Source organism: Stegostoma tigrinum, chromosome 23 (genome assembly GCF_030684315.1).
Source record: "Stegostoma tigrinum isolate sSteTig4 chromosome 23, sSteTig4.hap1, whole genome shotgun sequence".
In the NCBI taxonomy this organism is placed as follows: Eukaryota; Metazoa; Chordata; class Chondrichthyes; order Orectolobiformes; family Stegostomatidae; genus Stegostoma; species Stegostoma tigrinum.
Window position 1 is genome coordinate 35772740 of NC_081376.1, and position 14137 is coordinate 35786876.

Below are 14137 nucleotides of genomic sequence, written 5' to 3' on the forward strand. Positions count from 1 at the left end.
GGTAATATAGGAAAAGAGGTGGTCACATTGCACACAGCAAGCTCCCGTAAACAGCAATATGATAATAATGAGAATCTCTTCTCTTTGTGACTGATTGAGCTGTATATATTTGTCAGGACCATGGGGATAACTCCCCTGCTATGGGATATTTTCCACTCACCAGAGAGGGCAGACAGGGCCTCAGATTAATGTCTTCTCTGAAAAATGGCACTTGCAACAGTGCAGCACTTCCTCGGTATTGTCTAGGGAGTGTCAGCCCTGGGTTTTTTTATGTTCAAGTCCTAGAGTGGGACATATGTCCAGAGTCTTGTGACTCCCTGACAAGAATTTTACTCATTGAGCTAATTGGGGCTTTTAAGAACATGTTGAATGCTTAGTTGGGAAACATAAGTTTAAGAAAAGACAGAATACAAAGATTAGGTCAGGAGTCACACAACATCAGGTTACAGTTCAACAGGTTTATTTGAAATCACAAACTTTTGGAATCCTGCTCCTTTATCAGGTGACCGATGGAGGTGTCGGTGTTGGACTATAAAGTCATATCATGTGACTCCTGACTTAGTCCACCCGAGTGGACCTCCATGTCATGTCAAAGTTTAGGAGCAGAGATGATTCACTTAATGCATGCCTGTGCGGTTGACTGCTCAACCTCTGTACCTGTGATCATCGTGTGTCCCAATTCATGTCTACAATTGTGGTATACCATGTATATAAAGCCAAATATAGGTTCATTCTGTCATTTACCAAGCAGATGTGGGGTTTGTCCCTTTAATTTCAGAAACACAGGAGTTGCTGTATTTACAAATAAATTAGGCTACTTATTAGCTGGAATGAAGCGTGGTGTGGAATGTTCTTATGTGAATTTGTATCTTCAGCTCAGTTTTGGGTATCCTTCAAGCCTAAATCTATTGAAACGTCCCATAAGTGAGGAGCTTTGTTTGTTTAATTACAACTTTTTTACTTGGAATAAAAGTGTAGGTGAGAGGGAGTAAAATTTTGAAACTATTATAATCCCTGTTAATTAATGTGTTACTGCACTTCACCATTCCCTTACTCTAGGTTGAGAATGAAGAGAATGTACTTATTTGCCTTCGAATTATTATTGAATTACATAAACAATTCCGACCGCCAATCACACAGGAAGTAAGTGCCCTTGCTTGAAATACCAGATGTTTTAAAATGTATAGATTTATTAGTTTGTATGGTTTGTTTTACTGAGCTGCCTTTGATTTCAAAAGAGAATCTCCAGACAATAGTTTTCAAGTAATTGTTAAAAAAACCTTTAACAACAGCTCTTAGAACTTTGAAAAGCTCTGATTCACTTTTATAATGGTCCTGTATAATGAACACAGCTATAATGTGGACATAATTTTGTTAATGCTGTGACTGTTTTGTTGCAGATTCACCACTTCCTTGATTTTGTGAAGCAGATTTATAATGACCTACCGAAAGTTGTGGTATGTAGCATGTTGTGGATTTTTCTTTAAAATCTCTGGCCACTGCTAGGAAGAATGATGAATTTTTGATTTTTTTCCTTCTAGACACGATATTTTGAGAAACCTCAAGCGATCGCTGATAACACTGTTCCTTCTCCAGAGATGGTTGGCATGATCACTCAGGTCATAGTTAAGACCAATCCTGAGCGAGAGGACAGTGAGTCAAGAACAGTGAGTTGATCTGTTGATAGTTCGCATGTTCTTTCACTTTCGATGACTAGGCTTGCATCTCTCAGGTTGACAGATTCAAGCATTCTCTTTTGGCTATGACCCTGTACCAATGTGTGCTTGCGATATTAACATGTATTTCTAAAAATGAAAAAAGCAGGTAAAAGTCCGCAAAGTTGGCCTGCTGGATTGTTGCATTCTTCTAAATATAAAACCAACACTCTGCGTGTATTTAACATGAATTCTTAACACACTGAATCTATTTACTTCAAGATGTCGGATATTAGTTTAAATAAAATAAAATTGGCTGATTTTAATTTTAATAGATGTAGGTGTTCCTCCCAAAGCAGCCTTTGCGGAGAATATTCTAAATTAGTGTTGTACTATTGTAATTTCCTGTATTAATCGGATGTCTTGTGCTTTACATAAAATACTTATGTCTTTCAGCATACTATAATTCCAAGAGGCTCCCTCTCTCTGAAGGTATTGGCTGAGCTTCCAATCATTGTTGTTCTCATGTATCAGGTAATTGTTGTAATGTGTAGTTACCATAGTGGGAGAGGCTCATTTTGAATCTGAATGCTTGGGACATTGCCCCACTTAGGTTCTGGTGTAGATTTAATTACCTCAGCACCCAGACAGCATCTCGCTTTTCTGTTGTTCTTGGTTAATTCTGTTCTTCACTATTCTATTCTTCTGCAAAATCTTCTCTTCTGACCCACACCCTTGGTCTTTACAGTTCTTCCAGAGTATTTGTTTTCCGAGCACTTGTCTCTGACAGTGTCCCAGTTTTGCTGAATCACGCAAGACTGTCCCACACCCCTTAATTCACTATTTCCCTTATCCGTCCTAGCGCTTAAGCTGTTTAAATGTTTTGTTTTAATTTACCAGCCAACCAAGAAGTGAATTCCTGAATTAAGGTGAAATCTAGGAATGTAAGTGCCGTCTGTTGGTAGATCTGACATGACGAACATACGCAGCACTGATTTTAGCTGATTCAGTCAGCATTTAATTATTTATCCAGATAGTTGGACAAAGCTGCTTGTCCTGGCCTAGCCCCTAATAACAGCTCCAGCCCAGACCGCTTGTTTTCAACTTGCTGAGTGTAAAGGCCTGACAGAAATTCCATGTGAAGAGGCCATTTTTGCCATATAGGAAATCCATATCTATGTGAAGTGTTGTAATTCTGTACTATTGTGGTTACCACTTTCTGTAAACCAGTCAATCTGCTTGTGCTCATGGGAGTGGGCATGTTGCAGCTGGAAGTCTATTATCCACCCCTTGCCAGAGAAAGGCATCTTAAACAAGAAGTTGCATATGATTAGAAGTGGATTATTTCAACTCATTAGCTTTCCCCAGTGGCAGAGCCACACGCTGATGATGATTCCTACTAATGCTGCTTCTCTTTTGGAATCTCTTTTGTTATTTGTTCTTGGGATCTGTATGTTCCTGGCAAGACTAGTGTTTACTGTCCATCACTAATTGTGTCAGAGCAGGTGGTAGCAAACCCAAAGGCTGAAGAGATGGAGAAGGTGCTAGTTGTTGGGTTGCTATGCAGTGATTCAGCATTGCTGTTAGTTTACTTTCTGCCGGCAAATTAGCAATGACTTGTCAGTGAACTTTGAGAGTAATTCACTTCAACTTTCTCCAACCCTCTTCCATGTCCAGCAAACATTTACTGTAATCCTTTTCAAAGTTATGAATCCGACTGAGAGATTCCTCTCAAGTATTACTTAGTTCCACTCACTCACTCACTCACTCACTCACTCACTCCCCCCCGTTGGCAGCTAAAATTGGATGTATAGTGTAGTCCAAATCAAATCTGTGAAGCAGCTTTTAGTGCGGCTTGTGACATACACTGTTAGTTTGTAAGAGGAATAATTTAAAATCAATCAACACTGTCAACCCATACAATATAAATGTTGTTTTCCTCTTACATACATACTACTTCCTAATTGATCCAATGAGTACAAATTGAAAGACTTTGACAAAAGTCTTTTTTTAAACAATTGCCAAAATCTATAGAAATTGTGAATCATGATACTAAGGGACTGGCGTTAGTCTACATAAATCCACTAATGTTCATGTTTCATTTCAGCTGTACAAGCAGAGTATACACAATGTTGTATCTGATTTTGTGCCGTTGATTATGAGCACTATCATGCTGCAGGTTACACCCCAAGCAAGGTAAGCATTATTTGTCTGAGTGGTGCCGTAGACTGCATGCATTTGATTGGTTTTGTTTTGCAAATTTTTATTTGCTGTCTGAACATATGCTTAAAATAATTTGATAAAGGACCTTATAGCAAAAACCCAGATGATACAATGAGGAATAATGGGAGTTGCTTTGGATATATGATCAAATATAGGTTAATTTGACTGATGAACAGCTTTGGTGTTCCATTGGAAAACCTTCATACCATAAGGCCACAATGTCGGTATAGTCCTTTGTGGTTTGTAAATGATGAGAAATTCAATGATGGTCAGAACCTTGATGTAGAACCCTTCTAGTTTGTGTGCTGATTCAGAAGACCTTTGTACCTGGTAGTGGGCACTTGAGTTATTGCGAGTGAAGCTGATTCTTGGTACTTAGTGAAGTGGTGTGTTCGGATGGTGTTTGCAGCTTTGGAGACCTTATGTTCAGAAGCTCAGACGTTTCCTCTTCTATTTCTCAAATCTGTCGTTCCTTTCCCCTTTTGATTGTTGCTAATTGTTAATGGGAGATCCTACCCCACCCTCTCTTCATCCAGAAACACTTTTTGTTATGTCCTGTTTGAAATCATTTTGCTTTTAATGGTATTGAACAGAGTATGGGAATGGTTGAAGGGTTAATGCCCTACCAAATACGCGGATGGCACAGTGGCTCAGTGGTTAGCATTGCTACCTCACGGCTCCATGGACCCAGGTTTGATTCCACCCATGGGTGACTGTCTGTGTGGAGTTTGCACATTCTCCCCATGTTTGTGTGGGTTTCTTCCGGCTCCTCCAGTTTCCTCCGAAAGCCCAAAGATATGTAGGCTAGGTGGATTGGCCACACTAAATTGCCCATAGTGTTCAGGGATGTAGAGCTTAGGTGGTTGTAGGGTGATGTGTTGGTGTGGACTTGTTGGTCTGGAGCGCCTGTTTCCACACTAGGGATTCTATGATCTATGATCAAACTCCAAGCAAACCTTTTGGTTCTTCACACCAAAGACTGAGTAACCTGCATTTGTAGACTGGAGGAGGAGGAAGCCTTTGGAGAAAATTTTAAAAAAAAATTGCTTTTTTTTGTGGGATCTGGGCATCGCCAGCTGGGCCAGCGTTTATTGCCCATCTCTAGTCGCCCTTGAGAAGGTGGTGAGTTGCCTTCTTGAACCGCTGTAGTCCATCGATTTCTGTTGTTACCAAGTGAGTCCCCAAACCTATTTCAGCTCAGTTAATAATTAATTTTCAGTTAGAATTTTTACATTTAGCCATTAAGAGCTGGAAGTAAATAAGTTGGCTGGTGCATCCATCAAAGGAATAATTAAATTTTGGTAACTGTCTCAGATGCTTTAAAAATTTTTGACAGTCAAAATAAAGTTCAGAGTGTGCAAATTAAAATATCGATACAAAAAAAATGTTGCTGGAAAGACTCAGCAGGTCTGGCAGCATCTGTGAAGAGAAATCTGTTAACATTTTGGGTCAGGTGACCATTCCTCCGATTCATGAGCCATTTCTGAACGGTCGTGATTTTAAATCATCAGTCATTAATGTTGTAAACATTTGATTTTTAAACTGGATGGGTCACTCATTCTTAACTAAGCAAAATATATATATCTTTGTGTGTAATAGTTATCAAAAATTGAAATATGCTGGGCTCCACTACGCCATGATGTGTTCAGCTGCAACTCTGACTGGAATGCCATGTCTTATTCAGACTGTCAGGCCATTTTTTGTGTTGGTCTTTGAGCTTTATGGTTATCTAAGCATCAAGAGTCCTCTTTTTTTTTCCCTGCACTGAAGCTTGTCATTCTGCTGCGTCGGAATACTGATGTGCTAACTGTTAGTGCAACTGATTCCTGCACTGAAAGACGTTCTATTATATCACAGCAGTCATTGAAACTTAAAATAGTCGGGTTTAGGGATTGGTACTGGACTGTGTATTTTTAGACCTGTGATAGGTAACAACAGAATAAGATCTTGAAGCTCACTGACAAAATCATTTGGAACACTGTTTGTTATGACATTGGGAATGGTTGGTTATGGTCAAGGGTAGCCTTGAATTATTTGCTTTAAAATGCAGATAATTTTATGAGCTATATTTATAGTCCCTTAAGTACTCGAGCAGAATCAGTTTTGTGATACACAGCGCCGCATCATATGTAACACTATAGCACAACTGCATGAAATTTACTTGATTTAAAATGACTTGATTAAAAAGCACCCTTTCTTAATTCTGTATAAATTGACTAGTTTCTTATTTCCATAAAAGGTGAATATTTTCAGATTTAGAGACCTGGATCTGAAAGGATATACTTTTTATTGTAGGCAAAATAAACTTTACAACAAGGAGCTATACGCTGACTTCATTGCTGCACAGATTAAAACATTGTCCTTTCTTGCTTACATCATAAGAATTTATCAGGTATGTTTCTTTCTAATGGCCTGTAGTTTAATTTTAAAAAGACAAGAAAGATCTTGCCAGTAATATCCTTTTCTCTTTAGGATTTGGTTGGAAAGTATTCACAACAAATGGTGAAAGGAATGTTGCAATTGCTGTCTAACTGTCCGTCTGAAACTGCTCATCTACGGAAGGAGCTGCTAATTGCAGCCAAGCACATTTTGACTACCGATCTTCGTAACCGTATGTAGTTTTTGTGCTGTGTGTATTTGGAAAGTCCTGCTGGAACATTGTTAAGCTGATATTGAGATTGAACAGTCAAAGATAGTGTGGGATGCAGATTGTTTTAGTTGGGAGAGCACAGTCCTTCATGTTTCTCTTCCTCCCCACTTTTACTCTATTTTCTCCTATCTCCAAAATCACAACTTGAGTGGGTGGAAGATCCCATTCTAGGCATTAATTGTTTTTCTTTAAGCCAAATGTTGGGAGGAGTTTGGAACCCATTTTATGACTTTCCTGCTATGCCATGGTTTTGGTGGATGCCATCCTCTACTCCATACGGTAGCATAGCTGGATTTGTTGGAATACAGCTCTGTTGTCATTGCCTGGCTTGTTGTTACCCACTGTGGTGTTGTCTTTCCGGAAATAGTGCTAGAATGATATAACTGGCTGAAGGTGAGGGTTTATGTTATCTGTTAGACTTGTTCTCTTTCTCATAAATGGTGAATTGAACTTCTAAATGAGAGGCTGCAGTCTCTTAATCATTAGCCAGCATGGTAATTAGTGTTTATTTTGTATGATTAGATATTGACTATGCTGGACAGTAGGAGCTCTGTAAATATGTTGGCATAATATAATTGTATTAATGTTTCGCAAGAGAAAAGTTGATGATGTTTAATTAGTTTTATGTTTTCATTAATGAGGGAGAATTGGTGGCTGTCTGCATAATACCAGTCATTTGTTTTACAGAATTCATTCCATGCATGGATAAGTTATTTGATGAATCTGTGCTAATAGGCTCAGGGTACACAGCTCGGGAAACGCTGAGGTAGGCAATCACTCCAGTGTACTGGAAATATACCAGGGCATTTAATTAAATAGTGCCTGCACATCAAAGGAAAATGCTACCAGCAACTTGACTGCAGAAAGCGTTATACATTTAAAGTTGCCGTAATTCAGGATTCCACATTGTTGCTTAAATGCTGACATTTTGTACAGTTTCACCATCCTAGACTCTTTTAATGTGACTATACTTCCAAGTGTATGTTTAGAATCTCATTATGAACATTTAACTCCAGCACTGTCACCTTCTAATTTTACCTTATGACCTATTTTGTGTAAAGGTGTTTTGCTATTTTCTTCAGTTTTTAAAAAGAGAGATTTCAAATTTCCACAATACGTTTAAAAATTCTGAATGGAAAGGGGATGAATTGGAGCATTTTGGTTAGCATCACTGTGACCAGTGCTGCTAACCTAGAAGTAGACTCAACCCCTCTTGTTTGCACTAGCAATTTCTCTTTGTAGATTGTCATAAGCTGGAATAGGTATAGAGTTACATGGACACTGTGCAGAAAATTGTAATTCTGTTACAAATTTTTTTACTTTCTTTGAAATAGACCTCTGGCCTACAGCACTCTGGCTGACCTGGTGCATCACGTCCGTCAGCATCTTCCTCTGAATGATCTGGCCCTTGCTGTTCAACTATTTGCAAAGAATATAGATGATGAATCATTGCCCAGCAGCATCCAAACAATGTCTTGCAAACTTCTGTTGAACCTTGTGGATTGCATTCGTTCGAAAAGTGAACAGGAGAATGGGAATGGAAGAGATATTCTGATGAGAATGTTGGAGGTACATGGTTAAATTACACAATTTTAAAAATGATTACTCTGTCACAGAAAATTTCCGTTCTTGGTGTCATGGGAATTACTTGTGAATAATGGGAATAGGAAAAATAAGGGCAGCATGGATAACTCCACATGAAAAAGAAAAAGTGGCCAGTGACTTGACTGTAGATAACTTTAAAATTGCAATTGAATAATGTCGTCTTATTTGAGCCCAGTGGCCCCTTATTTGGCTTTACCTTCAGCTGACAGTTGAGCTTTTCTGTCTGCACCGTTCCATAGTGAGAGCAATTTGTACTGTTTTCAAAGTTTTGCATCTTTATTGATTCTCTATTAATTTTGAATGTTTCTAAATTCCTACGTAAATATTTCCGATAGGAACTGCCTGTGTGAAATTGTTATCATGTAATTGTCCCCTTCTGCCACCGATGACGCTGTAAAGCCTTAGACTTTCATGTCCCTGCTCCTCAGCCTGTACTCTGAATAAAATTCTCTAATTGCTGTATGTAACTTATTCTATTTAATTATATATGCAAATTACAACTGCAAAAAAATAGTGCTGATTATTAACTAGGTACTATGAACCTTTGAACTTGCTGTTTAAACAATTCATTTCCTGGCCTATTCCACTCATGTAAAGGAGTGGGGTGAGATCATTACTCAGTGATGCTCATTTTCTTGCTTTTTATCTCTGTCCAATGCTGCGTGTCTCGTACTCTGTGTTTTGTCATTGACTTTAGATATCTTGTTTTGAGATGAGTTGAGAAGGAATCTGATGGTAATTGCATATTCATTCAGTATTCAGATGGTGGGTATTAACTGGGGATTCGTTAGGGTTCTTCTGTGCATGACCAGACTTAAACCAGTCATTAGTTTTGGAGATTCATGCTTATAATGCATGTAAATTAGACCGTGTCTGTTTGAGGGTTGGGTGCCAGTTCTCTCCTTCAGCACCTGAAACCTTGGAATTCCTTTATTCATTCACAGGATAAGAGCGTCACTGGTGAGGCAGCATTTATTGCCCATCCCTAATTGCCCAGAGGGCAGTTAACAGTCAACCACATTGCTGTGGGTTCTGGAGTCACATGTAGGTCAGACCAGGTAAAGATGGCAATTTTCTTTCCTAAAGGACAATAGTGAACCAGATGGGTTTTTCCAAAAATCGACAATGGATTCTTGGTCATTGTTAGATTCTTAATTCCAGATTTTGATTTTGAATTCAAATTCCACCATCTGACATGCCAGCATTCGATCGTGGGTCCCCAGAACGTTATCTTCGTCTATAGATTGACAGTCCAGTGATCACACCACTAGGTCATTGCCTCCCATATTGGATATCAGTCTTGGAGAAAATGATGAAATTGTAGTTTTCCTTTTCACTCATGGAACTGATAAGTCATTAAAGTTGATAATCTAACTAATGTGTGTTTTGTGGAAAAGTAGGGGTGGGTTGCAGGGCTGCTTTTTAAAAAAAAGCAAATCTTCATATTTTCTGTATGCTCCATTGGTTCTAGGTCTTTGTGCTGAAGTTTCACACCATTTCTCGCTATCAGTTGTCCACCATTTTTAAGAAGTGCAAGCCACAGTCTGAGCTGACAGCCGCAGAAGCCCCCATTGCGACAGCTCAAGCAACTCCAACGCAATCTGTTCCCCCTCCTGCCCCACCGACACCCACCCTCCCTGTCCCAGCCTTAGACAAACATGGGGATAAAGAAAAAGAGGAAAAGCAGACCTTCCAAGTGTCTGACTGCCGCAGCTTGGTGAAGACGTTGGTATGTGGGGTGAAGACAATTACGTGGGGCATAACTTCATGCAAAGCACCTGGAGGTAAGATCAGTATTAAGCATTCATTATGTTACTTTTCATCTCTGTCTAATACTGCATTCTCACACTTCAGAAATTGAATATTTTATGAAAAATCACCAATTTGCTTTGGGAATCCCATGATGTAATCACTTCCATCGGTGATTGAAGAAATGATCACCAAAGACCTAAGCTCTGATTTCCACTCCATTTACCTCTCCACCCTTGTCTTTTAAATTGCTCCTCAAAATGTTTGTTTAGCCAAGCTTTGGTTACCTGTTCTGATGGGGCTTAGTGTTGGATTGTATTTAGTAATGGATCCTTTGAAACACTTAGGGATATTTTTCTGCTTTAGAAGTGTTCAATAGTATTATTGAAAAGCGTTGATTTTTGTTTTCAAGTAGTTAGTCATCTGACATTTGTTATCAGATGTGAATATCCAAACTGGGGGGAAGTAAATGATAGAGAAGTAATGTTTGTGCCCGAATTGAGCATTTTGTTAATAGTGAGGAATTGTTCAGTTAGTACTTGTAGTACATGCCAGCTAGTGGTGCTGATGAGCATTTTTTAAACAGTAAATTCTGTGTAATAATTCAATAAAATTATTTCAAAACTGGTGTGCTAATGGGAACTGTATTATAAATGCTCTGTTTGTGTGCTCATGTAGTGCAGTCTTAAAGGATTATTTCTTTTTCTATTCCTTAGAGGCATCCTTTATTCCCAATAAGCAGTTACAGCCAAAAGAAACACAAATTTATATCAAGCTGGTTAAATATGCAATGCAGGCTTTGGATATTTATCAGGTATAGTATTAGAATTGTTTTTTGATAAGGTTATTTTGATTTGCCAGTGATTTATATGGTTTGATCTCTGTCAGTGAAGCCCAAACAGCAGTTTCAAATGCCCCATGCCCTGCTAACCTCACTCTTGAAGCCTCAATGACTTGGCTGTATTCTCTGGCCCATTTTCTTGTTTCCCTCGTTGGAGAATAACTTGTAAAACACAACAGCAAGTACTTCTGTCAGTAATCTGAGATTAGTGCTGGCATGGGATTAAACTGTACTTGCAAACTCAAAGAATGATGCATACTGCATGGTGGGGTGAACTGATGGCTAGGATTGGTCATTGGATGCTGAACCATGGTGTCTTGGTTGGCTGGAAACTACTTGATGAGGGCAGCCGTATGTTTTGAGCAATTTCAGTTGCTTTAGTGAAACCATTTGAAATGTTCAAAATAGTATCTTATTAATTCTGCAATTTGGCCATATTCCTATGGACTCTACAAGATTGTGATACGGTTGTAATTGATTGACCTTTTAATAATTGTATGCAGCTTAATGTTCCAGGGCTATGCAGCATTTAATTGAGAATGTTCAGTGGAAAGGATGAGGAAGTTGGGAAAATCCAGCAGATATTTAGTTAGACATAACAATTTTATTCAATCACTGGCTTCAGGTGCAAATTGCTGGGAATGGACAAACGTACATTCGAGTGGCCAATTGCCAGACCGTGAGGATGAAGGAAGAGAAGGAGGTTTTGGAGCACTTTGCTGGTGTTTTCACTATGATGAATCCTTTGACATTTAAGGAGATCTTTCAAACAACCGTGCCATACATGGTTGAAAGGATTTCCAAAAACTATGCTCTTCAGGTGACAAGCATTCTCTTGTACCTTTTTTAATGAAAGTTTGATGTAAGTGTAAGAAAATGTATTTTAGCAATTAGGAAAGAATTCACAGTAAAACAAAAGCAAACCTTACTTGAAGGAGTTTTGGTGCAGAGGCAATAGCAAACATTTAATGAGCACATAGATGAACTGCAACAAATTGTTCATTCCTGACTCATACATCACCTTTCCCATTTTAATTTTGTAACTGCAGATCTCAGTAAGGAGGCAGACCTGAGGCTTAAACTGTTTAGAATTCAGCAAAGGGATAGTAGCAGAGGAAATAGAATACAAGAGTAATATTGCAGGGAACATACTGATTTGTAAAATCTTATGTCGGTATGTGAAGAGAAAAAGATTTGTGAAGACAATTGCCTATCCCTTACAGTTTGAAGCAGGGGTGATTATAATGGGGAGCAAACAGGCAGAAGACCAATTAAATACATATTTTGGTTCTGCCTTCGCAAAGGAGGTCACACAGTCTCAAAAACGCCGGGGAGCAGAAAGTCTTGGGAGAAGGAGGAACTGAAAGAAATCAGTATTGGTAAGCAAATGGTATTGGGGAAATTTGTGATTATGGCTCAATAAATATCAATACTTCTTGAGGAAGTGGCTGCAGAAATAATTTATGGCCATATTTCAAGATTCTATGGACAATACAACAGTTTCTGTAGATAGTGGGGGTTACATTACCGTTACAATTACAAAGGAGGCAGACACAACATGGCGAATTGTAGTTCAGTTAACTTAACATTGGTCATAGGGAAAACGCTAAGAGTCTAATATTAAAGATTTCATAAAAGAGCAATTTAAAAACAATGATAGGGCCAGACAGAATCAGCATACATTTATGAAAGGAAAATCATGCTTGATAAATGTAATGAAATATTTTGTGCATGTAACTATTAGAGTTGATAAGGGGGTGCCAGTGTATATGGTTTACTTGGACCTTCTGAAGACTTTTGATGAGGTCCCACACAAGGGATTAGTATCTAAAGTAAAAGTGCATGGGAGTGGGGATAATATGCTGACATGGGTAGAGAATTGGTTGTCAGACAGTAAAAGCGGTTGGAAAAACTGGTCTTTTTCCAAGTGGTAAGCAGTGACTAGTGAGGCACCGCAGGGACCAGTTTTTGGGCCCCAGCTATCTATTATATTTAGATGAGGGAACTAAATGTAATCTCACTAAGAATGTAGCTGACATAAAGCTGGCAAGGAGGGTGTGCTCTGAGAGGGATGCTTCATTGTAATTTTTGACAAGTTGAGTGAATGGACAAAAGCATGGCAGATGAAGATAAATGTGATGAAGTCTACTTTGCTAGCAAAAAACAGGATTATTGTTAAGAATTGTTTGGAACATGTTCTGCATTGCTCTGCTTATCGAGTTAATCGGGCTGTTTATTCTCAGTTTATAAGCTCACTGATCTTTTTTATCAGCATTGTGTAAGTACAGCACTCTTGTTCAGAATTCCTTTTCGATTTACTTTTGATTATTATCTACTACAGATTGTGGCCAACTCATTCTTGGCAAACCCTTCTACCTCTGCTCTGTTTGCTACAATTCTGGTGGAATATCTTCTGGACCGGCTTCCAGAAATGGGCTCCAATGTTGAACTCTCCAATCTCTATCTCAAGCTGTTCAAACTGGTGTTTGGCTCAGTTTCCCTGTTTGCAGCAGAAAATGAACAGATGTTAAAGGTAAGGAGGCGATGCAGGACTGAGAGAGAGGATGGTAAATTCTCACTGTACTATGACGACATTATTTGCAGAATGAAGTATGTCACAATCTGAGTCCAATATGGAAGTGGAATACTCAAATGTTTATCATGCTTTCAAGCCAGTTGGTGGCGCAGCTAATGGGGTTAGATGAACAGGAGAGGGACGAGGCTTGTGTGGAATGTAAGCATAGACTGGCAAATGACTGTAATCTCTGTGTATTCCTTATATTTAGGAAAGGAGTTAGTTGAGCTTAACCAGATTTCAGCAACACCTGATTCGAAAGAAAGGAAAATGATGGCGCTTAGTTGCGTTTCATTTTGAAGATTTCCCTAGACCTTGGGTCAAATAGATTCAAATAAACTGATAGAATTGAGATCAGTTTTTGGCTTTAAGCTCAAAATGTCTGCCTACTCAATACAGGCTTCTGTTCCAGATATTGGAACAACCTTATGTTGGAATTCTTCTGTTCAAAAATTTAAAAACAGAAATACTTACATCTGTATAAAATCTGCCAGGGCCACTGAGCATTGCAAAAGTGTTACAAGCAATGAATTTTTTTTTGCAGCGTGGTCACTGATGAACACTAAACAAGCAATGCTGCTGCTGACTTATGCAGAACAGCTCCCTCAAACAAATGCGTAAATGGTCAGCAGATCTGTTTGTGTGATGTTAGTTGAGGGATGAACCTTGGGAGGGCCACTGATAACTGTCCATTTGCTATTCAAAATTATGCCATTCAATCACAAAATTTCCTTGAGATGGCAGATGTGCCCTTGGTTTCACAGCTATCCAAAAGATGGCATCTTCTGCAGTGCATTGGATTATCATTGCTGATGTTTTTTTGGACTGAAATCCTAGAG

The 14137-nt window shown here is 38.8% G+C and overlaps 1 protein-coding gene across 4 annotated transcripts in view; it reads left to right on the plus strand.

Annotated features, from left to right (window-relative positions):
• trrap (transformation/transcription domain-associated protein) overlaps positions 1-14137 on the plus strand; it is a 225520-nt gene that overhangs the window by 11574 nt on the left and 199809 nt on the right. For all 4 annotated transcript variants that reach the window (XM_059654068.1, XM_059654070.1, XM_059654069.1 and 1 more), the window contains exons 5-17: positions 1060-1143; positions 1401-1457; positions 1542-1667; positions 2112-2189; positions 3763-3851; positions 6174-6270; positions 6351-6489; positions 7216-7294; positions 7863-8097; positions 9605-9917; positions 10599-10696; positions 11349-11543; positions 13065-13256. In XM_059654068.1, the coding sequence (XP_059510051.1) occupies positions 1060-1143; positions 1401-1457; positions 1542-1667; positions 2112-2189; positions 3763-3851; positions 6174-6270; positions 6351-6489; positions 7216-7294; positions 7863-8097; positions 9605-9917; positions 10599-10696; positions 11349-11543; positions 13065-13256 (1782 nt within the window). The remainder of the gene's footprint in view (positions 1-1059; positions 1144-1400; positions 1458-1541; positions 1668-2111; positions 2190-3762; positions 3852-6173; positions 6271-6350; positions 6490-7215; positions 7295-7862; positions 8098-9604; positions 9918-10598; positions 10697-11348; positions 11544-13064; positions 13257-14137) is intronic.